Below are 27,378 nucleotides of genomic sequence, written 5' to 3' on the forward strand. Positions count from 1 at the left end.
AGTACTCTTCTCTCCGTGTCCTAGAGTTAATAAGAATTAGATCAGGGGCCGTGCTGAGGTGATGAGGAGACCTAGCCAGGCTCCAGACCACCACCCTGCTTCAACCACAGCCTCTCCTCTCTTCTGTGTTTTAGATATTGAGCTTTTTCCAAGGTTTCCTTTCAAACAAGGACTTTGCCACTACAGGTACAGTATTTGAAAAGTGTAGGCCATCAGATTTGATGACACTAGGTCATTTTTTATGTGGTCAATATTTCTGTCCCCAACCATACTTTTTCCAGCCCTAGAGGGGGCTCTACAAACTTTGCCCAGTGTTAGTCTTTAAAGAAGATTCCAGGAAATTTTATTACATTGTAGGAGTTCCAAAGCTAGGGTATTGTCCGTATTACATGTTATTTACTGTCTACATTTGAAGTCATGATAGAAATGTCCTGGGGCTCTTCTCATTGATGCCTCTGTAAGAACGACTTCAAAAGGAAATGCCATCATTTGGAGAATTCCTTTAGATACCTAATCAATTGAAGAGATTTGTAAGAACTCTTTTTTTTTTAAATTTGGATAAAAATGTTTTAAAAATGCATATGATTTTTAATTTTGTTGAAACCATTCTCTATTAGAAGTGAATTCCTTCCAGGACCTGCAGTCTAGGATTAGGTATTACATTTAGTTGTCATGTCTCTTTGGGCTCCTTCAATATGGAACATTTCCACTGTCTTTGTCTTTTATGACCTTGACATTTTTTAAGAACACAGTCACTTTTTTTTTTTATTACTAGAACATTCCTCCTTTTGGGTTTTTTCTGGTATTCCTCATAATTATATTCAGATTCTACTTGGCCGTAATCCTCTGTAAGTGATGTTGTGTCCTTCCTAGGGTATCATATCTCAACACACATGATGTCCATCTTCCCCTTGTTGATGTTATTAATTTTGATCACCTGGTCAAGATTTTGTCCAACTTCCCCAATATATAGTTTCATACAGTATATATTACATTTTTTTCTCTGATAACTTATAAAGCAATCTGTGGGAAGACAGGCCATGTAATACCCTGCTCTTCATCAAAATTGCTCCCCTCGTTTGAGTATCCACTGATGATTCTTGTCTGAACCGGTCTGTATTATCTTGGCTGCAAAATGATGTTTTCCAAATCCAGCCACCATGTCAGCACTTGTCATTGACAAAAAAAAAAATATTTTGGATGGTAGTTCCATAACCCAATCAACTATTTCTGTGCTTTGCTTGGAAACTCAACCTAATAACATTCTGACAATCACATTCTCTTTGATTTTTGCCTGGGCTGTTTTGGAATGACCTTTGGACAAAAACATTAAGATTCTCACCTGTTCCCAGGTTGCTATTCCCTGTTTTAAGCTATGACTCTTCAGATCTCATCTTGTTCCATCACTATCCACTCTGTCCACTGTTTGATGTAAACAGTCTGTGGTTTACTTGAGGGAAAGGGAGGGCAGGATGAAGGGGAAGCAGACAAGCTCCTCTACGCCTCACAAATATGCTATTTTTTTAATTTCCGCTTCTGTGCCCTCGTGCCTGCTCTGTTCCAGAGCTAGGATGCCCTGCCTTTCACTTGTCCTAATCTCACCCGTCCTATGCCACAGGCAGTAAAATATAACCCTGGAGAACCCAGAAAGGTTAAAATCCTATAGGCCTTAGGAAATATTAAAACATTCCTATAGGTGGTAGAACCTCCAGGATTAACAAAGCCAGATGGCAAGGCTTCTGCTTTCCATGTGCAGAGGCCAAAGATCTTGGGAGCTTCTCACGGCTTCTCTTGACTTGTGGTTGACGATTATTTCCTAAGTCTTCTGGGTTCCTAGAAAACAGTGAATACATGTTCCCAGGTCTGGGGAAGCTATGGTTCTGATAGAAATGGGAGTTGTTTTGGAGGGCTTACAGTTCACCAGCTCCAAATAAAACGGGTTCTGAACCCTCTGAAAAGAAAGAGTCTTTGGACTTCAGCAGGAGATGTTACCATTACTCTTACGATTCCAGAAAATTCTGAAACAGAGGCGCCACGACTCTAGGCAGAGTTTCAAGGCTGTGGCAAGATTAGGAAGGCCCCAAGTCTAGTAATTGGGACTGGTAATAACAGCCACTAAGAGCCACAGGGAAATAGTCAAGTCCAGGGTTGGAGGAGCAGAAACTGAGGATTTCTTCTTCCCGCTGTAAAGAACCTGACTGCTTTTGGGATACTCATACGCTAATGTATTCCTAGGCTCTCATACGCCCAAATGAAGCAGGCAGAGAGGCAAAGACCAGGGGTCTAGACCCACCAGGTTGGGGGAAAATTAGGTCTGGGATGTATAAGTAACTCTAGGAGTTGGTTTTCTAAGAAATGGAGAAATGTAGTATAAATCCTAAGGTAGATCAGAAAATAGATCAGTCAAGGGAAAAGAGCAGATAAGATGCAAGCAGCATTGGCTAACGTGTAAACCGTTGTGTCTCCCCGCACACCCCAAACAAGGGTTCTGTAGCACAGGACCAGCAGGCCAACAGAATCCAAGGCCAAAAGAATGAGAGATTGGGAACAAGCACAGGCAGCTCGGTGATGTCCCTGCCTCCACTTGTTCTCAGCACTGCTCTTACCTCCTGTATCAGTGTCACATCAGTGCCCTCCTCAAGACTGCTCGGATTCTCTTCAAAGCCTCTACCACCCTCCTCGTGTTCTTACCCAGCCCTGCAGTCTTCTCTCTCAGCTGCTGGCTTGGCTTCCTCTTTTATCACAGTATCCCTGCGCTTTTGTCTTCTGCTCAGTCCCTGTTCGTGGAGTGAATAAGAAATCAATGAATGAATGACAAACATGTTCCTGGAGACCTGAGATACCAAGGAAGAGACCAGTTGATGTAGAATGGAGCAGGAGCCCCTGTTCCCAGGGAGCAATATGGTTGTCCCACAGCAGCTGGGTTCTCCACAGCAGGAGGAAGAGACCATCAGTATCTGCTCTCCCAACCCCGGTCGTGACTCTTTTCCTGTGGCTCTTAGTGACTGTTGTCACCAGTCCCACTCATCACACTATGGCCATAATATATTCTCTTATAACTACAGTATAGTTATCAACTTCAGTAATTTAACATGGATAAAATACTTTAATCTTCTGTCTGTATTCTAATTTTGTTAATTGACCCCAAAATGACCTTTTCAGCACGTTTTCCTTCTAGTACAGGATCTGGTCTAGGATCAAATATTGCATTCTGTTGTCAAGTCATTTTAGTGTTTTTTAATTGGGAACATTTTCACAGCCTTTCTTTTTTTATTATGATATTGATAATTTTTAAGAATACTGCCCCCCCCCTTTTTAATAGAAACTTTCTCAGTTGGGGGTTGTCTGATCTCCCCTCATGATTAGACCGAGGTTATGCATTGTACATTACATAAGTGATGGTGTGTCCTTCTCAGGGTATCACATCTGGAGGCACAGATGTTCATCTGCCCCTCGTGGTCATATTAAGAGTTGCATATTTTAAATTTTGGTAGAAGAAATTTATTTTATAAAACCTTTGGCCAATTTATACTCCTGCCACAGTGTGTGAGATTTCCCCATGTCCTCATTCCCCTCCACACACACACACACACACACACACACACACACACACACGCTACCATCAGTCTTCTTAACTTACTCCCAGTCTGTGCACTCTGCTTATTGATGATTTATTTTAAAAAGCAAGCAATGAATTTTTTTCTCATTTCACTTTGACATTCTTAATAGTCTTATCTTACTACCTTAATATTCTTATTTCACAACAGGTGTTCTTCAAACATCAAAAGTACATATACTCGCATGGTCTTTTGTACCCCAAAGCTCACTGGGACTTGTACAATCTGGGGGTGGTGATGGCACAGGTGGGATGGAACCCTTGCCTGAGAGCGTTGCGCCCCCAGGTTCTGTGAAAATAGAACAGAAGCCACGCCTTCTATTTCTCCTTTGGGAGAGAAAAGATGCCACCTGCCCTCCATACACAGGGACACACTTCGTTTATGTTTCCTTCTTCTTTCCTGTTATCCACTATGAGGAAAAGACAGAACAGGATTTGGAATGGAAGGAGCTTGGTTTCAAGTGCCCCCTTTATCTTTTATACGATGTGGACCCACGGCCACTCTCCTCCTTCCCAGCTCCCAGTTTCTGTACAATGAGCCTAGAATACCTGGTAACTTATGGGGAAGGTACAGGAAGGAGCTGGCCTCCCTTGGGGCTGGCTCTTCCCGTCCCTGGCCATCCCTCACTGCCACCAGAGGCAGACAGGTGCCCAGAGAACAGGGCTCACATCGGGAGGCAGGTGGAGTAGCTTCGTTCTCACATCTCGAGCTCCTGCAGCATTACTAACAGCTCCTCATCCACCCCTCTGAGATAATTAAGCATTATTATCCCTATTGGCAGGTGGAAACGGTAAGACAGTGTTTAAGTGACTTGGTTATAACTGCTGGAATTGTTTGAGGGAGAAACCGTGCCAAGAAAGGTGTGTAGTTCAGGAGGCCAGTGAGCTTAAGCTATTTAATATGACTGATTATTCTTAAATAGCTGTTGGAGGGTGGGGACAGGAAGAGAGAATCGTGTGGCTAGTGGGCATTGGTAAGGCACCCAAAGTTACACTGTGAGCAAGGAATATACCTACTATATCTATTAAAATGGGTTGCCAACGGCAGTCTGTCAGAGGTTTACATCGTGTGAAGAGGAGGGAAAAAAACAGCTGAAGGCCTAAGTCAGCTCAGTGAGGACAATGGAATAAAGCAGCAGAGCAGACATATCCTTGCCCACCGCTCCTTGATGGGTACTGGCTCCCTCTGAGGGTTACCAGCGGTCCAATATCTGGGACGGGAAAGTGCAGAGACTCTAAAGCCCATTGGGCCAGTTCATCCAACCACTCTCCCCAGGGGCAGACTTTTCAGGAGGACTGATCGATGGTGAGGCCCAGGCTTCCGGGATCGCACACGGAGAGGCCAAGCCTGCGTCGTCACCAAGCTGATTCACTGTGGTATTCACTGGAGAGTGCCTCCCTCAGGGCAGAAGCGGTATTGCTCCTTTCCCTCCACTCACCCTGGTCTGGCACAGAGAGTCACCACAGCCTGCTTGTCAAATGAATGAAGGCAGTCAGTGAATTATGTAGCCCTTGTCTCTCCAACCTTTCTTTTTAATTATAAACTCAAGAAGTGCTGTGCGAAAATAATAATAAAATAATAATAATAATACTCACACCTCAGTTATCAGGGGCTATTTTGGGGGTGAGTAATAAAAGACAGCTGTTGGCCCCAGCAATGTAGTGCAGAGAAACATCTGTTTGGTTGAAGAGGATTTTTGTTTTGTTTTTTTTCCCCAGCTGGGAAACGTCACCAAGTGGCCTTTCTGTTCTTCACACATGAAACACACACTACCATCCGCATATTTTTAGTTAATTTATGTCCAAATAGGCCTTTCTCTAGCTGCTGGAAAATGATGTTTGGGCTGCAATTACCTTTGCCAGCATCTCACAGAAGGGTTTCAGCGCTCACAAAGCTCAGGAGAGAGGCAGCAAGGACCCCACCGACTGTAAATCTCTCCATTTGTAGTTATTCAAATCACATATTTTATTACTAGTACAAAATACATTGTGTCATTCGTTTTGGAGGAGCAGCTAATGCTTCAAGAAAAGCTTTGAAAAACATTCTATTTAGAAACAATTTTGTCTGCAGCCAATGCAGTGCCTCTTTTGGGGCTGTCATCTCTCCCAGCCCTTTTCCCTGTTATGTGTGCCATTTGCATGACAAATAAGACCGTCCTCTCCAAAAGCTCACCTGTTCCTGCAGCCTATTTACCACCTAAAGTTCTAATTCTCTGTATGTTGCATTATAATCCTTCACATGGTAATAAATAACAGTGTCACCATCAAGATTGTGGCTTCTGGAAAGAAATAAGCAGCAGGGCCAGATGAACTCTCTCAGAAGATGGAGAGACTGTTTTCATGCAAATTCATGGCATCCTGGGGAACTAGGAGCAGCCTCTTTATTATATAGACTCAGTTGTGATTCGGCAGCCAGAAGCCATTTCCACTGGCTGTTAGAAGCTAGTAACATTCAGAGAAAGATAACCTTTTAGGCAGAAACTTCTTTCCCTTCTTGGCTGATATGGGTCTTATCTGGAAAAATCACTTTGCTGATTTGGTTGGGGAAAATGGGTCAGTGTACTTTCAGAATGCTTTTAGATAGAGACATTCATTCTAACATACCTTCTTAATTTATCACTGAGAGCCACATTAACCTTCTCAGTCCGGGGCAGTGGACCATGACTGAGGAACAGGAGGAGGGTTTGTCCCGTGGAAGTACCCTGAGGGCAGGCAGGGCCATCTATGTCTGAACTGTCTACAAAGGGCAGAGCAGAGCCCCTCTCGTAGGCAGATGCCTCTCCAAGGCTGGCCAACAGCACAGTCAGGATGGTCACTGCTCCAAGGGGAGAGTCAGAGAGTCCAACAGCATCCAGAGCGACGCTTGCTATGCAATGTGAACTTCAATTCACCCTCCATTTCCCTTGGGCCACAAATAAACTTGGCAGAAACTTTTGATAAAGCCAGGTCACTGCCTTCCTCCTTCTCCCCCCCCCCCCATTTTTAGATCTTTTAAGGTTTAGTGCAATATTCTCAAATATTTACCATATATACCACCACCCCTTCCCTCACTCTGGGCAGATATTGCTTTTCAGTCATGGCACTCTTCTTTGTTGAGCCCAGATGAAGCTTCAGCATCCTTCTCAACCCAGACACTACTAATAATCAGAGTTTGTATTCAAGATGAGACCTCACTCAATTCGTAACTTTTGCTGGGTGGATCTATGCCACTTGTTCTCGATGTGTGGGACCCATGTTGGGAATTTGTTAGAAATGTCAATTCTCAAACCCTATCCTAGAACGAGTAAGTTCAAAAGTCTGGGTTCTAGCACCGTGATGTGCGTTTTCACCAGCCGTCTGAGAGATGCTGAGGCACACTCAAACCTGAAAACCCCCGCTCCTGGCCAGCGGTCATGACTAATGGCTACACACTACCCGAATTACCTGACGCATGTTGAAACCTACCAATGCTTGAGCACCACTCCCAGAGAGTCTGAATAAATTCACTTCCCCAGAGTGATTCCAACGGGCAGCCCAGCTTGAGAACCACCAGGCTGGGCTTTCTGGGTTTGCCCAGGGGTGTGGACACTGCCTCCAGCTACGGAGCCTTGGAGTGGCCGTGGGGGTGGGACACGGATGGCAGGGTGAGGGTGAATTTTCCCTCAAACACGTCGTGCCTCCCCAGTGAGTAGGATTAGCAGTGGTGGTTCCAGGTCATCATCAGAGCTGCCTTCTGACTGTTGTCCTCATTGCCACATCTGTGGCAGTGCCATGGCTGCCTCTCCAGTGCTCACCCCACAGCACTCACACTGCGTGGCAAAAGGCAGTCCTTCACGGTGCAGACTGGCCGGGTCTGGTCAACAGTGCTAAGGAAGATCACAGAGACCTCTGTGGTTTATCTGTTGGGCTCCAACCTAAACGTTAAGCCTCACTTCGGAATCCCACTGTCCCCTAATAGTAGTTCATGGTGGATCTGCCAGCTGGGAATTTCACAGCAGTATTTTTAAACCAGTGCCTGATAAAATTGTATATATTCAATGTATTCATTTCCTGTGGCTGCTAGAACAAAGTGCTACAAACTGGGTGGCTTTAAACAACAGGAATTTATTCTCTCACAGTTCTGGGGGCTAGAAATCCAAAATCATGGTGTTGGCTGGGTGATGCTTCCTCCTGAGGCTCTCAGGAAAAATCTGTTCTGTGCCTCGCGCCTTGTTGCTGGTGGTGGTTGTCAATCCTTGGAGTTCCGTGTCTTATAACTGCATCATTGCAATCTCTGTTTCTGTCTTCATGTTATTCTCTACTATGTGTCTCTCTCTTCACGTGGCCTTCTTATGTAGACACCAGTCGTTGGATTTAGGGCCCACCCTAATCCGGTATGATCTCCTCTCCTTTGGTTATATCTTCAAAGTCCAAATTTTCAAATAAGGTTACATTCCCTGGCACAGGAGGTTAGAACATGAACATATCTTTTTGGGGTACATAATCTAATACATACATTTGTATTCAATAGCAACATTAATATACTGGGTGGTTTACATATCTACCATGTTGGATCGTCACAAAACCCCAATGTTTTATATATATATTATGAACCTATTAGAACCAGGGCATTATGAAATTCAGAGCCATTGCATGATGCTGTCACTTCCAAGGGATTCCTCATGTAGCGGGATTTCAATATTTGATTAACACGTCCATGGTCACCATACTCAATATTGATAGATGTCTGGATTCATGTTATATCCCCGCTGAGACTTCATCTCACGCAAGATGGCAGAGAAGAGTGCTATAGCAATGCCTGGACTCACAGAAGTGTTACCCCTATGGACAGCTCTAGGATAAGTAACTAGCAAGGGGAACTAACCCTATGCTGAGACTTTGGCCTGGAAAGCTCCATGATTGGGTGGGTTCTAGAACTAAAGGTATGAACCATGACTATGTGATCTCACTGTGGCAAGACCGTGAGCTGGCTTGATGGCATTAGGGACATGTCTCATCATTGTCCGTCTTGACAGTCTCATCATTGCCACATGCCCAGCACTGTGCTGGGCAGAGTGGGTGCTAAACAGATGCTCGCTGCAGGCTGGCTGAGGCTGACGTACTAAACTACCTCCACGTAGAACTTCTACCTGTCGTTATCACACCTGCTGGCAGATGCAGGTGTGGATTATCAGCAGGAGACCCTGAAGATGGCTGCATTACGATTAATCTGCTGCCAGGTATATTCTGTATGTTCATCAAACACACACAATCTTTATAGTTTGTCTTAAGTTAAGGCATGATTATTCTAAAGCAGTGGATTTCAAACTTTTGAAGAATTTCTTGGCAGCATAATCATTCGATGCCAAGCTGCATGTGGAAGGTCGGTGTATGAAGTCATCTGGGGCTCAGAGCCCTCTCCTCTGCCTTTCTCCCGCCTCCATGCCCCAACAGTGCCACCCCCCTGCCACAGCTCTGGGGAAACCTGGTCCTGCAGACTGTGTAGTCCCCTCAGCATCTTAGGGGAAGCAAGGCATCTAGTGCTTGGAGAAACCCTGTTCAGGGGACCACGCTCAGCTCCTCTTTGCCCACGTACATGCAGGTTCCTTCCCGGTGAGCCTCATCTGTTCCTCAGCCCCCACCCAAGAATTCTTCCCTCTTCTTCCTTCCCATCCAACAGAGCAAACCACCCCTCGATGCCCTTTCCTCCTGCCGACACAGGTGAGGGCCAGGCGCTCTTAGAGCACTTTGAAGTCAAATGCATGTGTTGGCCGTAGGCCTTCTGATCCAGACATCTCTTCCAGCAGGAGGGCCATCCTTGCCAGCAGAAACCCTGCCTGCTGCAACACCATCCCTCTTCCTTTACTTCTAGTCCCTTCCATTGGGCTGGTCACTGTCGTCTAAATTAACAGAAATCCTTCCACACAATTGAAGACAAGCTAAATACTCATCACCGTAATAACCTCTGAGCATCAGAAGGCAACGCCGATCCTGATCGTCTGATGTTTGAAAGCTGGGAGGAAAGTTTACAATTCCCAGGAAAGAAGGCATCCATCCCTGTGCTCCCCTGACTTTGGCCTTCCTTTTGTTCTGCCTGAGTTCAGCATCCCCTACTCTCTTAGCATGACGAGCTGTCACCTGCCTGTCCAGGGCGGCTCTTCCTGAAGGCTCTGCCACCTGCTGGGATGGGGGTATGGCAGTGACAGGCCAAACTCCGTGTTCAGTGAGGCCCAGCAGCACAAGGTGGCAGGAGGGCTGAGGAGCCTTGCCAGCAGGCCTGGCATGGCCGCTTTACATGCAAGAGGGAGCAGCTCAACAGCTGTCACTGGCAGCCCCTGGGGTCTGCTCCAGACTTGGCAGAGAGGACACCTTCAGACTCCCAAATCGCCTCTTTGAAATTCAGAAGAACCATACTTTCATCTACCCTCCTCCCCTCTCTGACACAAACATACACACACAAGATAAACCCTAACTCTCTTTTACTCACAGACCTGCAGGGCCGGCCAAGTTTTCTCTGTCTGACTCTCACTCGCTCACCCACATATTGATAAGTTCTCATTCACACAGAGTCTCATTCAATCTCTCTCTCTCTCTCTCTCTCTCTCTCTCTCTCTCTCTCTCTCTCTCTCTCGCTCACACACACACACACACACACACACACACAAAGTCACACTAATTAAATTCCTGCCCTCTCCCACCTCACTTAACCCAGGTAGGATGAGACAGCAGAAACCCGTCTCCTCCTCTCCTTTGGGCCAGACCTTCTCCAGGTGTGGCTACACCCCTCCCCTAATGGTGACTGTCATGCAGGGTCTCAGCTCCCACTTCCCGCACCAGAACACAGGACATGGTGAGGCCAAAAAGGAACATCTACGGAGCCATAGATAGGGGAGTCACACCACTATATTCTTGCTGGTGGCTGGGTTGGAGACACAGGAAGCAGGAAGCAGGAACCACACAATCCGCGAGTCACTGTTCTCTTCTCTGCCAACCAACCAACCAACCAACCAACCAACCAACCAACCAACCAACCAACGAATCAACCAACGAATCAACCAACATAGCCACAGCAGTTATATCAGTGGCTAAGGGCTAACTGGTAACAGCTGATGACCAACTAGTCACAGCTGACGACCATCTACTACCTGAGCCAGCACCTTTCCACGTGAGGCCGAGAGCCTGGAAACTGCTCTCTGGGACTCTGTCCCCACAGAGACATACAGCATTGTGCTCCTTAGTTAGTGGACCCTGGACTCCAGTTCTTTGATAGCTCTTGCTTCACTGGATGTATTTTCCACTGGTTGTCCCCAGCCACGGGTGCCATGTAGATATCACCAGTATATTCATTCCTGTCGGGGTGGGTGGGAGGTTGGGAACAGAGTGTCCTGTTGCTCAGCAGCTCAAGCCTGCCCTCCAGGCGTTCATCACTTCCTAGTTGCTGGTGTTTGAGCTGAGGACATGTCCCACCACAAAAGCCTGCCATCCTCCTCAGGGGAAATCCGAACGTCTTTGCAGAAAGCTGGACGTGTGCTGGGAGGTCTAGGGGATCACCTTTCTACCTCCCCGGCCCTGGTAGGAGACCAGATAAAAATATACTTTGCAGTTTGCTCCTTTCTCACTGGTGCTCAGATTAACCACTTATACATGTTTAAGGTATTTTTGCTAAAGTTCAACATGTGTCTCTAGTGATTTGAACAGATCGTGAGAATGGTCAGTATAAAAATAGCCGCCTTCAGCCAAGGCACGAGGCTGATGAGAAGAGTGAGGCAGCTGCAGGTTCCATGTATTATGGAGGCAGAGTCCAGTCATCACAAAAAGGCCATGAGAGTGAGATCCTGGGGTTTGCATGAAAAAATTGAAAATAAGGAGCATATTTGTACTAAAGGATGATGAGTTTTTGGAGGGTAACCTTGGTGAGTGCCCCCACTTTACCCCTATAAGTGACATCAGTGTCCCATACAGTGAACCCTGCCCTCTGCTCACTCCCTTTACTTCCCCTTCAGAAGCCGTGCTTCAGCCATCCTGGATTGCGGGTAGTTACCATCCTCTCCCTCACCCCCAGCACCTGCACATGCTTCTCTGCCCGGACTTCCCTCCTCTCGTCACTTTGCCTAATTAACTTCTACTAGTCCTCCAGGACTGAGCAAAATGAGGTCATAGTTAGCATGCGAACCATGCTTGCCCTCTACACCAGGCCCTGTCCCAAACATTGTATGGATAGTAACCCACTTAATCCTTACAACAACCTGAATATGTAGTTGCGATCATTACTCCCACTTTGAGAAACCGAGGCACAAAGAGGTTAGGTAAATTGCCCTCGTCACACAGGTGGAAAGGAGTAGTCGTGGTAGCCACACCAGACCAAAGGCTCTAGCTACCCCACTGACTGCTCCTGGCCACCTTTCCTACCCCCGTCCTGTGTCAGGGATTCTCCTCTGGTTCTCAGAACACCCTGAATCCCCTGGGCCTCGCCCTCATCACTTTCCATCTTGTTAACAATACATTTTCAGTTTCTGTTTTCTCGTCTGCCACCCCACTCCTTGTGCAGCCTGAGGACAGGACCCCTGGCCAGCACATCTCTAGGACACCAGCTCCTCAGAAAGAAGCTGTCACAAAGCAGAGCTCATTGCCTATTTGTTGACAGGGTGAATGAATGAATGGATGGGTACCATCCCTTAGGTAAATAACACAGGCCAAGATCTGGCAGACAAACTGAGGGCCAAGTTGGAAATTTCCAGGGTGGGGTTGCAGAGCAAGAAGAAGAGCAACCCTTAGAAAACTGTATCTCCCGCCTCCAGACATCGACCTCCACAGTGGAGAAGGGAGGTCAGCCAGTGTCCGCAGAGACCTCAGCCCAGGGTTGTCAGCAGGCTGCAGAGTGAGGCAATCTTCCCAGAGATGGGGCACAAGGAAAATGGGGCAGGGGGCAGCACTGTGTGTGCTTGTGGTAGGGGTTCCCCCAGAAAGCACTGCTCATCACTTTCTTCCTTTTTTTGGTTTGTTTTGCTTCCTCCTGACCCAAATGCTGTGACTTTTACAATGCTATGGAAAAAAGACAGCCATATGTGCAACACGAAGCTCATGTAGCCTATCTTACACAGCATGGAATTTTATGTTGTAGTACGTTCATGACAGTTACACTCCCTTCCCACTCAACAGGGACATTAGCAGCAGTATGCAGGGGATTGGGGCGAGGGGGCAAATGAAGCTTCTGTAGCTGCCATCACTTCGCTTGTGGTGAGACCAGCACAGGACACACCGATCCTTCTTGAGCAACTTAAGTGCAGTAATGGAGGCCTGCTCGTGGGGCACGGACTATCCTAGCTGTCCTGATTCATGAGACATGGGAGCAGGAGAGTGGAAAGGCGTGTGTGCCAAGTTTATTTTCACCTGCCTTCAACTAGAAACTTGACAGTCGGGCTGACCAGTCTTTTCCTTCTTCCAGGGAGGGAAGATCCCCGTGAGATGGACGGCTCCAGAGGCCATCGCCTACCGCAAGTTCACATCTGCCAGCGACGTCTGGAGCTACGGGATTGTCATGTGGGAAGTCATGTCATTTGGAGAGAGACCCTACTGGGATATGTCCAACCAAGATGTGAGTGTCAGCAGCACCTGGTTGCCACACACCCCCATCCAAGGGATCCCACAGGCGTGGCAGGCCAAGCCCTCCTAACTGTTCTCAGCTCAGGGCCTCATACCCTGAACTTGAGTTGTCCAGGGCAGGGGATCCAGAGACCCCCCTTGGCACCAATGTTTGAATTAATCAAAGAGCCCAGCATAGAGATGTGACAGTCCCAAGGACACCAAACCCTGTAAAGGTACCCAGGCCAACCCAGAAGGCAGTGGGCTGGTCCTAAATGGCTGTGAACCATAAATAGATCAGGCCCAAAACAAAGCAGGAAATTCTGCCCTGCCTCAAAAACCCAGCCTGTGCATTCTCCTTCACCATGCATGATAGAAGGGAAGCAGCACTGGGTAAGGCCTGCTTCCAGACCTGCTCTGCCGCTGGCACTCGCACCTGTCAGCTTTAAATTGTAAAGGGCCCTTCTTTCTTAAGAATTCACTCTTCTAGGAGCCAATTAGCTAAGGAGGAGCTGAGCAAGCTTCCCAAAGCTGGTCAGATTCAGACGGGCCACAGGAGTGGGACCCTGTCCCAGTGAAGGTCGTCAACACCCCTCCAGGCTGCCCTCAAGGAACAAGGGTGGGAAAGGAAGGGGAAAGGTCATTTGAGATGCTTGAAGTAGAGGCATTTTGGGGGTGTTCCTGATGGGACTTTTTGCTCCATAATTACTAAAAGGTTGGAAGCCTTTTAAGGATGATTTTCTTTGATAAAGCCCCAATCAAAAGTCCTATCTGGATTTCTATCTGCCTTAGACCCTGGGCTATTACCCAGGACCATGTCTCCTGTGTATTTTGAATGCATATGTATGTTCCCCTTGGAGCTAAGAGGATTACTGTTTGCAAAGCCTGCATAACTCTGTTCTCTGCTTGCTTTTCCCATCACCTTGTGGGGCAGTTACTATCTTTCCTAACTTACAAGCAACAAGAGGCAGGGCTATCCTCGATCCAGATATCTAGATGAGGCAACCAGCACCACTGCCAGCACCTCCATGCTTGGGTGAGCTCTGAGGTCTGGTAACCTTAAGAAGTCTGCCCTCAGCCAGCCCTGTATCCAGCCAGAAGTGTAGAGCCATGCCAGTGGCTCAGAAGATGGAGAGTGACCTGGGAGCCCAGAAAACATATTCCAATGAGATAAAAGAGGATCTGTATGCTGCTATGACAATGTTCTTTGCTCCCATGGGTAGGGTGGCTTCAGCCCAGAGCAGGCAAAATGGCTGCATCCTTAACCAGGTCCCAATGCCAACCATGTGTGGCATCTGGGTCCTCTGTTATCTATGATTATTCATGCCTCGCCTCTGCTCCGGTACCATGTCGAATCAGTAAGCATTGGAATTAATGCCGAGGCTGCTTCATGAAATCAGCTGCACCCCGGTTTCGTCCATACCATCAGCTAGATGAATAATAAATGTTAGCCAGAAAAAAAGCAGACCCATTTTGTCCTGCCCAGAGACTTTAATCTGATTAAGAACAATTCAGCACACATAGAATGGATTATGAAACTGTCTGACAGGCAAGATTTGACATTCAAGATATTCTTAGCAAATGCATTCGCCTATGCTAAAAACAAATGGAATTTCTGATATTAAACTTCTAGAATGTTTAAATCATTTATTCAGCAAACACTCATTGTATGATAACTGTGACCAAGTATTGTGCCTGCTGGTTCTATTTTGGGGGGGTTTACACTCCAGTGGCACATACATCGGGCTGCGGGGATATTTAAGTGGGGGAGGCAAGGAAAGTCTTCCTAGATATTTGACACTTGAGCTGTGCCTCAAAGGGAATAGGACCATCTGCAAAGTAGCAGTTTATTCTAATTTTGTTGTACTTCTCCAAATAAAGCGCCTAAGCATTGTCCCAAGTGCAATTCTGCTCTCTGTAAAAGGCGACTTTCGCCCATTCTGAAAGCATCTTACGACATGGTCTGCAAGAGAGCCAGGAGGGACTCCCAGCTGCTCAGCTGCAGCCCCACTCATCAAAAACCACCGAGGTGGTGGCAGTAACAGATTTTACAGATGACAATTGAAGGGCTTTAAGAAAGAGAATTGTAGAGGCAAGTCGGAGTGCTGGTAATTGGGCTTCCAGAGCCCAGGAAGGTCTTTGAACATGTACAGAGAGTTTGTCAGCCAGAGAGAGAACTTGGAAGTTCTGCTGCTTGGATCTGATTGACAGAGATAATGAGAGTGGCAGTGTCTGTGGAGAGAAGCTGCTGTTTTATTGAAACATCAGAGCTTAACTTAACCCCCTCTGCCCTGGTTCCTCTGCTGCTCTGAGCTCCTCCACTTCACTCTGCAGGTACTGCCTGCTGCCCAAGTCACTAATGGTAAAATGCATGTCTGGAGACATCAGAAGCTCCCCTGCTGATGACTCCGAGGCATGGGAAAGAGCCCTGCTCATTTCCCAGAGAAGCTCCAGTCACTTTACCATGTGCCCACGGCACTTGGGTCAGACGACATGCACTGTCACCACCCAACCCCCACGCCTGCCACCTCTGAGTACAGGTGAACAAGGCAGCCCCTCACCCCACCCCCTCCCTGTCTCTTTAGGCCTCAGGGCATTTGCTTCAGGATGGCTCAAAGAGTTGGTGCAGACCATTCAAAATGAGCCAGCAGCCCGCGCCGGTGACGGTTGCCTGTACTAGTTCTCTCACGGCCCGCACCCTCACTCTCGCCTTCTCTCTAGACACTGATCTCAGTCTAACCTCCAATCTTTTCAACATCCATTTGTCTCATTCTGTTATGGACCAGGGAAAGGAACTCAGGACTCACTCTGATTTTCAATTTTGCTCAGCAGGACACCCTGTGCCCCCAACCTTGGGCTATACTTTCCACGTAATTCAAACATGGTCACTGGTGTGGAGAGCCATCCGATGGCCAGACTGAAGGTGCTTCTCCATGCTTCCTCCCTGTTTTCCATACCTACTAGCAAGGCAGGCATGACAGAGAATGATCCAAAAGCCCCATTAGGGGACCATCATTATTTTTTTGAAATAATGACATTTTAATTTGATTATAAGTTACCTGTACTCAGAAAAATTGGAAAATACCCAGATCCTTAAAAAGAAAACAAAATTCCCCAAAGGCGTAGCACTGCGGTGAAAGATTTGAGTAGATAAGTGCTACAAACACATCAATTAATGACCTAGGTATTTTTTCTTTGGGATCGAGGGTAAAGCCTTTTTTTAAATTTTTCATTAGTAAAAGAAGCATCAATGCTCCCAGAGTTTTATTCGAGTAGTAACAAAATTACCTAGAAGAAATGGCAAATGGGGTTAAGCCCCATTTTGTAGACATGAGCATCGGAAGGAGTTTAAACACTACGTTCCTGGACCTCCCAATGGCCAGCAGAACAGCAACCCTCTTTGCAGAGATGACATTTACTGGAGTAGACGTGGCAGAAACGATGGCCTCCATGGGATACAGGGGTTCTTTCTATTACTCACATGTGCTGAGCTCGATATACATCACCTCACTGTGTTTTTCAATCTTTGTAACAACCCCATCTGTGCAGTTGCAGTAAGTCAAGTGTCTCTATCAATTTTCTGGAGCTAATAAGAAATGGAGAAAGGATTTAACCCTGGCCTCCAAGGTCTGGGCTTCGAATGACAGTGCCATCCCCTCACCAGCACAACACACACGTCTGCTCTCCTGGTTGGACCTGCAGTGGTTCTCTGATGTCCTCTTGAAAAGAAAGTCAGCAGCAGCAGAGGAAATACAAAAACAAATGCCAGGACAGTCTTCCCAAAACTCCGGTGAGGTGGCCTGCAGAGGAGAGAAGGGACAGGCCGCTAAGTTGCAGTCAGTCTGAAGCTCATAGGCAGAAGATTCGGTGCCTGCACGGGTCCCCCAGTCTCTCAAAGCTCTGCAAGGAGTGCTTGGTCAGCTGGTCACCCCATGGAGCTGAGTCCCCACACAAAGGCCCTCCTCACTCCAGGGCTCCTCGTTAAGGGCGATGGGAGAGGAAGCTTGTCAGTGGGGAAAATTAGTATGTTGGGCTCCGACATCAGATAATTTGAACAGAGATGCCAGCAGTTTAGAGGAACATGAGCTGCCCTGCACTGGAAGATCTTGGGGGCCCTTAGCCCTGTGAGAAGCTGAATTTTGACACTAGCCCCTACTGCTGGTTCCACCTCGCTTGTCCTTAGGGAGCCCAGAAAGAGTTGGTGGGGTCATTGAATGGGTAATCCCACTTGTCTCCACAGTGACAGGGACTTGTGTGACAAGTCCCCTCAATCTGGCTGCCTGGAAGGAGCTGGGAAAGGGTGCTGCTTTATGAGCCAGACTGACGGGCATTCTGCCTGGCTGCTCATCCTCATGGATTGTTTGCTTCGGCCCCATACTCCTGTCGCCTGCCATGAGGACACCAAACAGCTCCAAGGACTGTTCTCCACGCTGAGACCCCAATGGCAGCCAGAGAGAGGGCTAGGAAAAGTGGGCTTCGAGGTATTCAGAACTTAAAATCAGACACCCCTGTGATTTGCTCCCAGCCCGGTCATGTATTAGCCGTGTGCCTTCAAGCAAGTCACTTCACTGCTTCTGCCTCCATTTCCTCCTGGGAAAAAATGGGGCTAAAATGTCCTCCTAACAGGATAGTAGGTAATTTGATCGACAACAGTTTGGCAGAGAGAAAAATTTGTCAGTGGTGCAACATATCATTCCAAAGTGAATGTTCCCAGTCACTGGTTTTTTATATAGTGATGTATTGGTATGGTTTGAAAGCTTGTTTGTTTTTCTGCCACATTAAATCGAAGGAATCATACACCTTGATTATCCCTAATGACTTCGGGTTATTACATTATCTCATGCCCCATCTCATATCCTATATACTGTGCAGAGAATTTGTAAAACTATAAACTGATTAAAAATATTCACTTTCTGACTAATTCACAAAGTAAAAGAATAAAAACACCACACGAATAATCAATTGAAATGAATCTGACATTTTTTTAAACCAGAAGCGAAAATACCTAAAACTCTCTGAACTCCAAATTATTTCCTTTGTTGTTTAAGGAGCTTTAACTGTTTATTTTAATATAAAATCAATGCCTAATAATTACAGAAAATAAACTAACAAGCAAAGAGAAAAACATAAAGAGCATTCATGTTGCTTCCTGCCCAGAGGCAACCACCGCTAACTCCATTGTATACATCCTACCGAGGTCTGTTCTCTGCATGTGTATAATTACTGTTTTTTGTTTTGATTTTTGTTTTTTATAAAAGCAAGATTATACCATGCCTGCAGTTATGCAGCCTGCTCTTTTGCTTAATGTTACAATGTGAGTATATTTCCATTTCAATAGGTACATTTTTGCCACACCACTTTAAGGCCTGCATTATATTCCAGGCTTTCCATTGTGTTACAGGTGTACCATAATCAATTCGTATGTTTGCACTGGGCCATTTACAATTATTTTTGCTATTACAAAAAGCACAGAAAAGGCATAATTGATTTAAATGCATTGAAAATTAAGAAGTAAAGGGTGAAAAACACAACAATCTGAAAAACAGACAAAAGTACTTGACGATCCTAAAATCTTTACAAAACTACCCCCGAAGTCTGCTAAACATTATCAAAACCTGATTAGAAATATTGATTTTGGATCTTGTTATTTTGACCATTTTCATTGTGCTGAACCAATTTATTTAACCAAAGTATCTTCAGCCCAATTCCTCTTGCTGCCTCTTGAATAATGCGTAGGAAGCATCACAGGATCCTAGCGTGCAATAGGCTCTCCCTCAGACACTGATTCCTTCCCTTCATTTCTCTCCCCTTAGCAGTGAAAGCATAAGTCCGTCACAGGCTTTTGTGGGTGTCCATTATACATAGTGGGTTTACAAGTTTCCCATGTGCCATTGTTTCATCTGCCTGGTGCCAACAGTTGCCAGTAAGGCAGAATTGGGTCCATGTCCTCTTAAAGAGAGAAGATGCTCAAGCTCTTCACCAACTCATTCTTCAATAAACAATTACAGAGCTCTAGTGTGTGTCATGCCCAGCATCAGGTGCTTGGGACACAAGGGACAATAAGATGTGTTCCCAGCTTTCTAGGAGGCCACAGTCTAGGAAGAAAAGCCAAGTACCTGTAAAATCCATTATGGTGGGAGGTATAGAAGCACAGAATGAGGGCACCTGGGTCCATCCTCAGAGGCTAATTTGTGAATGACTCGGTGGGGCCTCTCACCCAATCACACCTATTCCATGTGTGTCACTGTAGGTCATCAATGCCATTGAGCAGGACTACCGGCTGCCCCCACCCATGGACTGCCCAGCTGCACTACACCAGCTTATGCTGGACTGTTGGCAGAAGGACCGTAACAGCCGGCCTCGCTTTGCAGAGATTGTCAACACCCTGGACAAGATGATCCGGAACCCGGCAAGTCTCAAGACTGTGGCAACCATCACCGCTGTGTGAGTTTATTGGAACAAGGTGGTTCCGAGGTGTGGGTGGTCTCATAGCCAGGGGCAAGGCCAATAGCAAGGCTTCTAGCCTTTTGGTCCATTGAGAGCAAGGGTGAGGTAGCTGAGCTTATCCACTAATGGAAGAAGTCCCAAGACTCTTCCTTTTTCCCTTGGTTCTCTCTAAAATGTTCCCCGCATCTAGCATGGGCTGTAGACAGATGTTAAGAAACCTAAGTCTCCACCTCCCGTTGGCTTCAGACGGGTCAGGCAGTAGGCTCACTAATATTTGAGCATATCTGATCTGACTGGTATGTAGCACCCCCCTTTGGGCAGTCTGTTTCCAGAAGACACCCTTTCTGTTAACCACACCAGTCTGCTAGGCAGGTGGAGCTGCAGACTTGGAACTTTGAACAACCTATTAGCAAGTCAAAGGCCCTGATTGCTGGGAGACAAAGAAATACAAAGAAATTGGACTTGTTATAAGTAAATAAACAGAATAACTGTAAGTACCTGTCAGCTGTACATTTGTCATCTACATTGCAGGGTGAACTCATTTATTAATTCATCCTTTCAACCAAAGTTTATTGGGTGCTTATTTGCTAAGCCCTGTGCCCACTGCTGGGACTGTAAAATGAACAATCTAGACATGGTCGCTGCCCTCATGACGTGTAGAATAGTTTAGGAGCAGCAAACATTGATCAGATGACCACCCAAAGATATACAACATTAAGACCAGGAGAGCCCCTGTAGCAGGGAATGTGTGGTGTTTGGAGAGCATATACCCTTGTCTGGTGTCAGGGAGTCATCTCTGATGAGTGTTATTTCCGTTGAGAGCTGAAGGGCGAGGATACATTCACTGAATGAAAGAAGATGGGAGTAGACAGACAAGGGTTCCAGGCCAAGGGTGCAGCACGTGCAGAGGCCCGAGAGCGGGAAGGACAGGGTCAGGCTGTTGGAAGTGCAGTTTGTGAGGGGACTGGGAAGGGGCTGAGGCGGGCGAGGTGGGCAGGCACCAGGCGCTCAAAGCCTTTAGGCCCTGCTAAGAATTCTGGGATTGATTTTCAGAGCAATGAGCACCCATTGAAGGGTTTGACATGAATCAGGTTTGGCTGAGGGTTACCGACACGATCACATCTGCATTTGTAAAAGAGCATCAGGCTACAGTGTGGGACTCAGGTTGAGGGGAACAAGCATGTATAAAGAAAGACTGATAGAAGAACATTACAGGAATCCTGATAAAGAAGATAGGGTCTTACATAAGGCTAATGGCGTGGAGAGAAGTGGATGAGTTCGAGTGATCTTGGAGGCCAAATCTTTATGACTTGGTGGAGGATCGGGCATGGGTGCTGAGGGTGAAGGAGATGTCAAGATAGCACCTAGTTTCGGAATTGGGCGCCTGAGTGTCTGCTTTAAGAATGTGCCAGAGAAGATCGGTAGTGGGCTGCTCTGTTCCATTTATTTCAATTGACTGAGGAAGGAACCAGAAAAAAACAATGTTACCAATAGATTTGGTGAGGTTGTAATGAGCTGTATATATTTTTAAAAGGACCATATCTTTGGATGATTAAGCTCTTAGGTTTCAGTTTACCAGGGAGTTATGGGCCTTCCCTTTCATTCAGACCGCATGCTGGTCAGTCTGCCTTTCTGGGCTGACTGACATGTGACAGTGCCCAGTGGCAGAGGGACTGGCCACCTGGCCTCGAGAAGCCGTGCCAACTGCCAACCCAAGATTCTGTAAGGAAGGGTCAGCTCAGGGCTCCACTGTAATCCTCATCCTGTCAGGGATACAGCCCTCCATGAAGTCTACTGTCCACCCAGAGTGTCTCCTTCCGTGCACTGTTGCAGCTGTGGGTCACCTGCTCCTCTCTGTCTCATAGGCCTTCCCAGCCTCTGCTAGACCGCTCCATCCCAGACTTCACGGCCTTTACCACCGTGGATGACTGGCTCAGTGCCATCAAAATGGTTCAGTACAGGGACAGCTTCCTCACCGCCGGCTTCACCTCCCTCCAGCTGGTCACCCAGATGACATCAGAGTAAGTGATGAGAATTGTCTCTGTCCAGCCCACGGGTGGGGGGGGGTCAAGGCTGCTTCCCTGCCATTGCCCATGGTGTCAGTCCTGATTTCTGACCTCAGACACAGAGCTCTGCCTCTGTATAGAAGCAGGTCTGGAGGGATAGACATTGGAAAGATGGAGGAGAGGCTGGGAGTGGGATGGGGAGGCCAAGATCCTTCTGGGCCCCAAATGAGGGTTGTTCAGTCATAGCCGCGTGTCATTCGCCTAATCACTGAGAGTCTCTCCTCCATTTAAGTTTTTGCACTGAACCCATCAAAGGGAGCATCCAGATGGAAAGAACACAGCCAGCCAGCACTTTAAACAACGTAGCAGGAAGAGGCATTACACTGACTCAGCAACACTCTGAGATACGATGGGGTGTTTGTATTTGTACTGAGATAGCACTTGTAAATAAGTATACATTTCCATCCCCCACAAATTATTTACCAGTCGGCAGCCCCCACGGGACTATAGAGGAATACAAAAACTAAAATTATTCAAATAAAATGAGAGTCAGAAAGGGTCTTAAAGACCCATATAGTCCATCATTTTCCCAAGAATGTTCTGAGAAGTACCAGCTCTGGGAAATGTTAATAGGTTCTCCTTGGAAAAAAGGTCTCCCGGTCAAATAAATTGGGGAAATACTGCATACTTTATCTCTCTCTTGGAGATTCACTACACATATTAGCATTGGAAAGGCCATGACAAATCCTGAAATAAAGAAACCCATTTAAAATTATTAAATACTGTGGAGCCATACTTTTGATGGGCAGGGTTTTATGAAACTCTAGTTTGGGAAATACAGAAGGTGCCAAAAAAGGGTATACATACTTTAAGAAAGGAAAAAAAAACTATTAAAATTGTTATACTCAATATATACTGATAACAAAAGATGACTACAAGTCACGTTTGACTTCTGCAATAACAAGAGGTGCTCAAAGTGGTTGCCATCAGCGTCCAGACACTTCTGATTACGGCAAACTACTGCTTGATCAACGGTGACCAGTGTCCACTTGTATACATTTTGTGGCACCCCCAGCATTTATATAGTTCCACCCCTTTCATTTAGCGAACTCAGAAAGTAAGTGAAGTTAGTTTCTATGGATTCAGGGCTCGTGAGTGGCAAAGTGGGGGCTAAAGCCTGCTTCCCTGACTGCCAGTTCCATATCCTTCTCCCAGTCCACTCCAGGGCCACAGTGATGCCCACACTTTGCTGCACACTAGAAGCACCTGGGAATCTTTAGAAGTACTGATGCCTGGTTCCCACGCTGGATCTTCTGATTTAATCGATATGTGCTGAGACCTGGGCATTGTGATTTTAAAAACTCCCCAGGTGATTCTATAGTGCAGCCAAGTTTATGAACCACTAAACTAAAGTTGGTCTAACGTCTAAAGTCCATCAAAATTTGAATACACACACACACACACACACACACACACACACACACACACACACACACACACCAGAGGAGACATGACTGGCTGCCCAGGCTACAATGTGTACTGACAACACTAGGTTGGTTTCCTAAACACATGTTTCCCACAGCAGAGGATCAGTCAGTCCACCAGGCAGTTGACACACACGTATTGATCACCTGTTGTGTTGGGCACAGTGTTAGGCGTGGGGCTACCCCCTGGGGTGGGCCAGGTGCTGAGTCCCAGGGGAGGGGGTGGATATCCACCCCCAGCAATTGAGCCCCAGAGGGATGGCTTGACGCTCAGCCTCTGTCCCTGACTCCTGCTTTGCAGTCCCTCTTCCTGGAGTCTAGCTCCATCTCTGAGGTTTGTTCTTGCCAGAAATGATGGAACCTCCACTTCCTCCAGGGGGAGATGGCTTCCATGTGCATCTAGCCTTGATTCCATTAAACTTCACAGCTTATTTTTTAAAATGTGATTTCATTTCCTGGTGATACCTGAAAAGGACAGTCCATGACACGAATTATTGGCAGATACCAAAAATAAAAAAAGGAGCACTTACTTAGTGGAAAACCAGCTTCCCCATCTTGTAGAGTTAATATGGATGGTCCAGATGATTGAGGGCCTGGGTGCAAGGACAGAAAACAGGGCTACTCCTGCTTCTCCACTACGGTCTGGCTGAGTATAGGGGCCGTTATCACCTGATCCCCTACAAACAGAAGGAATCAAGTGGAGTAATTCCCTTAGTCCAGGAATAGCCACCTGAAAAAGAACAAAGAAAAGACGAAAAGGAAAATGAAACTGAAAATTAAGGAATTTAGTTCAAAGTAAAAAAATGTCGACACACTAGTGAAGCAATTTAGTTGGTTTCTTGAGAGATAAAAGATGGGAAAAGAACACGAGCAACTAAATAAAATAGATTGTGAATCCAAAATTCAACGATGCCTTTCAAAAGTGTTTGCTAAAAGGACATGGGCAATTTAACAAGTGAAAGCAGTTGCAGGCGTGGGGAACTGACCGCCAGCTGAAAGGAGGGGGATCAGGAAAGCCAAAGCATTGCGGAGGCAGGTGCAGCTTAGGGTCCTCCTCAGGGGTCTGGTGCACAGTGTACAAAGTAATCTGTTGTGCTGGGGATCCGGGGCTTTGGGGGAAGTACAGTCATGAACCTAGAATGTTCTCAGCCCTGCAGGGTTGCTGAGAGCCAAGTGGTCTTGAATTTGAACCTCAGCTCCACCACTGCTTTCCTACTGTGTGATTCTAAGCATGTTACTTAAGTTCTCTGAGCCCTATTTGCCTTGTCTATAAATGTGCAGATGATAAGATCGCCCATCTCATTGCTTTGTGGTGAGAAGTAAATGAAATAGCACATGCAAAGCACTTGGCTGATTGTCTATTGCCTGCCTATAGGATGTACACGAGAAATGATTGTTGTTAAATTACTATCATTGAATTTGAAAGGTTTGTCAATTTTTACAAGATGCTTCCATAGGTATAAATGAAATAGTGTATGGCACATGAAAAGCACTCAAGCAATGTCATATATTGTTATTGTTGACTCAGGAAAGAAGCATGGTCTCCCCAAAGTGAAATTAAGCCATGAACTTGTTCATATTAAGACTCACAGTTCCAAGATGAATCCAAACCAAACCCCTATCCTAAAGATATTCCTTGGATTTCTGCTTGGGCAGATATTTGAAAGTTACTTTGAGATCACCCTCCTTAAAAATTCATCATATTAAAATTCAAATAGAGACAGAAAACGGAAACTCAGAGGAAAAACATCAGAAAACTAGCAAGCCCCACATCTTTTCAATCACAGTGGGTGATCGCTAATTTTGGCAGAAAACTCTACAGAATAACTAAAGCCCCATACAGTGCGTGCTTGGAGTGTTTTAAAAAAAATAGCAGAGGAAAATTCTAGTTCACCTAGGGTCATGGACACGATGAAGGGCCAGCTCCAGAATTGGTAGGTAAAGAACCAGGTACAGCACTTCCAGGATTGTCATAGTTGGAGGGTGTTTGCAGACAAGGGCCACTGCGTTGAAAAAGTGAGCTTGAGCAAGAAAATATCTAGGTAGGTGTTTGCCAAAGACTCACAAACTTGGGCCCCTGGGATTTTGAACACTTTTATTTGCCTACCCAACTATTATCAGGAGCTTACCTTCTATGATGAGTTTTGATCTGTGAAAAGCTGCTCTAACACTAAAGTGTCTTCTTTTGTGGCTTTTTCCCTCCTAGAGACCTTCTGAGAATAGGGGTCACCCTGGCAGGTCATCAAAAGAAGATCCTGAACAGCATTCATTCTATGAGGGTCCAGATGAGTCAGTCACCAACAGCAATGGCATGAGAACTCTGATCTTCTGGGGGGAGGAGAGGAAGGAAAAGGACCAGGCTCAAGGGGGAACCAGAGGTTGACCACTGTAGAATGTTCTGGAGAGATTGGCTTCTCCACTGAGAAATGCATTACATCAGTGAAGAATAAACTGGACCTGTCCTTAATAGTCAACCTCCATTTCTCAGTAACAGAAGCATGTTTAAGATGCTGTGGGAAACCAACTACATAATGATGAAAATATGAAAAGGTGATATTCAATGGAAGTGAAGACACAACAATATGCATTGTGGGACAAGAGTAAACTCAGCTCCCCCCTTCAGTGGGCTGGAGTCATCCATCCACAGGAAGGAAGGGAAGGAGGTGGAGGGAAGAAACAGCAGCGTTCCATTTTCTTCCTCACCAATGACATTCTTTTCTTTTCTCCTTCTGTACTCCTCCCCGAGAGTCCTCTCCCTTCTCCCATCCCATGTCCCTTTGCTCACGACTCGTGTAGGGAAGTTTCTTCAAACCAACCCCAGCTCCTGAGTCTCCAGATGTCATTCTGTCAGTTGCCAAAGGATTTTGCTGGCCACTGCATGGGGGATCTGACCAATTCAATTAATGTCTTCATATTGAAGAAGAGATGTACCTTCAATTGAAAACCTTGTTTTTCTTTTGTTTGCATTTTCTGCAAAAAGGAAAAAGAAACCACAAATTGGAAAAAAAGAAAAAAAAGAAAAAAAGAAAAACCTGTTTCCGTGTGTGAGAGCACGCATATGTACGTCTGCGTTATAAAATGACTGTGCTTGTTCGTAACAGATGCAAACAAGAAAGATCTGGGAAGTCTTTGCCCTGGGAAATTCAAAGGGGCCTGACTGTGTTACTGATTGGCCCAGTTGGCCTGCTGGCTCAGTGGGGAGAGAAGGGAGGGAGAAAAATAAAATGAAATGGGGAAAAACTCTCAAGAGCTTGCAAATTCTGATAGGAAACAGGTGAGTGGTTTGAATTGGATGCAGTGTGGGCCATTCTAGAAGGATACTGACTGATTAATTATTCTTGATAATATCTGAAGAGAAGGAGAAGGAAAGTGTTTCTGGAGAATGTTCTTCCTCGTCCTGGAATCTGCAATTCAAGAGGTGGCAAGGGAGAATTCTTCTTACCTTATCCGTGGACTGACTTAAGCCGTGTGGCATCCGAGGAATGTTTCTAATGTGTCTGTGTCTTTCTGCATTCCTTCTTGTACCTCATTGTTCAATTCACTTTTGTAAATTCCACCTAACATTTAAATATTTTTAATTTCTCCTTTTACCTTAATCTCCTTGCTAATTTTATCTGTCTAATTAAAATGAGCAGAAGCATGTCTGGGTTTACATAGAATGGTGTCAGAGTGTGTCTTCCCGGACCCCAGTGGGTCTGTCCCCAAGTTACAGGAGAATCCTTAATAACCATCTTTCTTCCCCCTAACGAGACGGAGGGAACACACTGGGACCCTGTGACTCCCGAGAAGCAGAATATATTAAAACCACTCTCACTGATGTGACCCAAAGGAAGAACCAAATAACTATGAGGCTCTGAAGTCTCAAATGTGTGGCTTAAGAAGTCACTGGCAAAAAAACATAGACAATCACCCATGATACACTCTCGACACTGATTTCGGTTCAGACATCGCATGTAAGAATTTCACATCCACGCCAATTTTATAAGATCCACGAAAGACTGTTTTAGACTGCTTTCTTGTGATGTGTCTGAGAACATGCAGTTGGAAGGGAGCAGTGTGAGGTAGTAAGGAAGCTATTGTTCCCCCGCAGCTTATTTCATACATACTTAAGGTGAGATGAGCCTTCTTCCCTAGTCCAAGGTAACTTTGTACTTGGGGAGGGCCTCACCTTCTGAAGAGGCTCCTAGGCCTAGGGGTACAGCTCCAAAGCAGGGGAGCCCCGCCTTAAAGCACCACCCTTGTGCTTAACCCCTAGGGGGCAGGAGGGGATGGTCAGAACTGTCTC

General features: G+C 46.2%; 1 protein-coding gene across 2 annotated transcripts in view; it reads left to right on the top strand.

Moving 5' to 3' along the window:
- EPHB1 (EPH receptor B1) overlaps nucleotides 1-26,846 on the top strand; it is a 424,621-nt gene extending 397,775 nt beyond the window's left edge. Inside the window, exons 13-16 of one of the 2 annotated variants that reach the window (XM_033133086.1) lie at nucleotides 13,020-13,169; nucleotides 19,407-19,600; nucleotides 21,469-21,624; nucleotides 25,300-26,846. In XM_033133086.1, the coding sequence (XP_032988977.1) occupies nucleotides 13,020-13,169; nucleotides 19,407-19,600; nucleotides 21,469-21,624; nucleotides 25,300-25,408 (609 nt within the window). In that variant the 3' untranslated portion in view covers nucleotides 25,409-26,846. The remainder of the gene's footprint in view (nucleotides 1-13,019; nucleotides 13,170-19,406; nucleotides 19,601-21,468; nucleotides 21,625-25,299) is intronic. The other variant, XM_033133087.1, reaches the window with a different exon arrangement.
- The last annotated feature ends 532 nt before the right edge of the window (nucleotides 26,847-27,378 follow it).

Source organism: Rhinolophus ferrumequinum, chromosome 17 (assembly GCF_004115265.2).
Source record: "Rhinolophus ferrumequinum isolate MPI-CBG mRhiFer1 chromosome 17, mRhiFer1_v1.p, whole genome shotgun sequence".
NCBI classification, from domain to species: Eukaryota; Metazoa; Chordata; class Mammalia; order Chiroptera; family Rhinolophidae; genus Rhinolophus; species Rhinolophus ferrumequinum.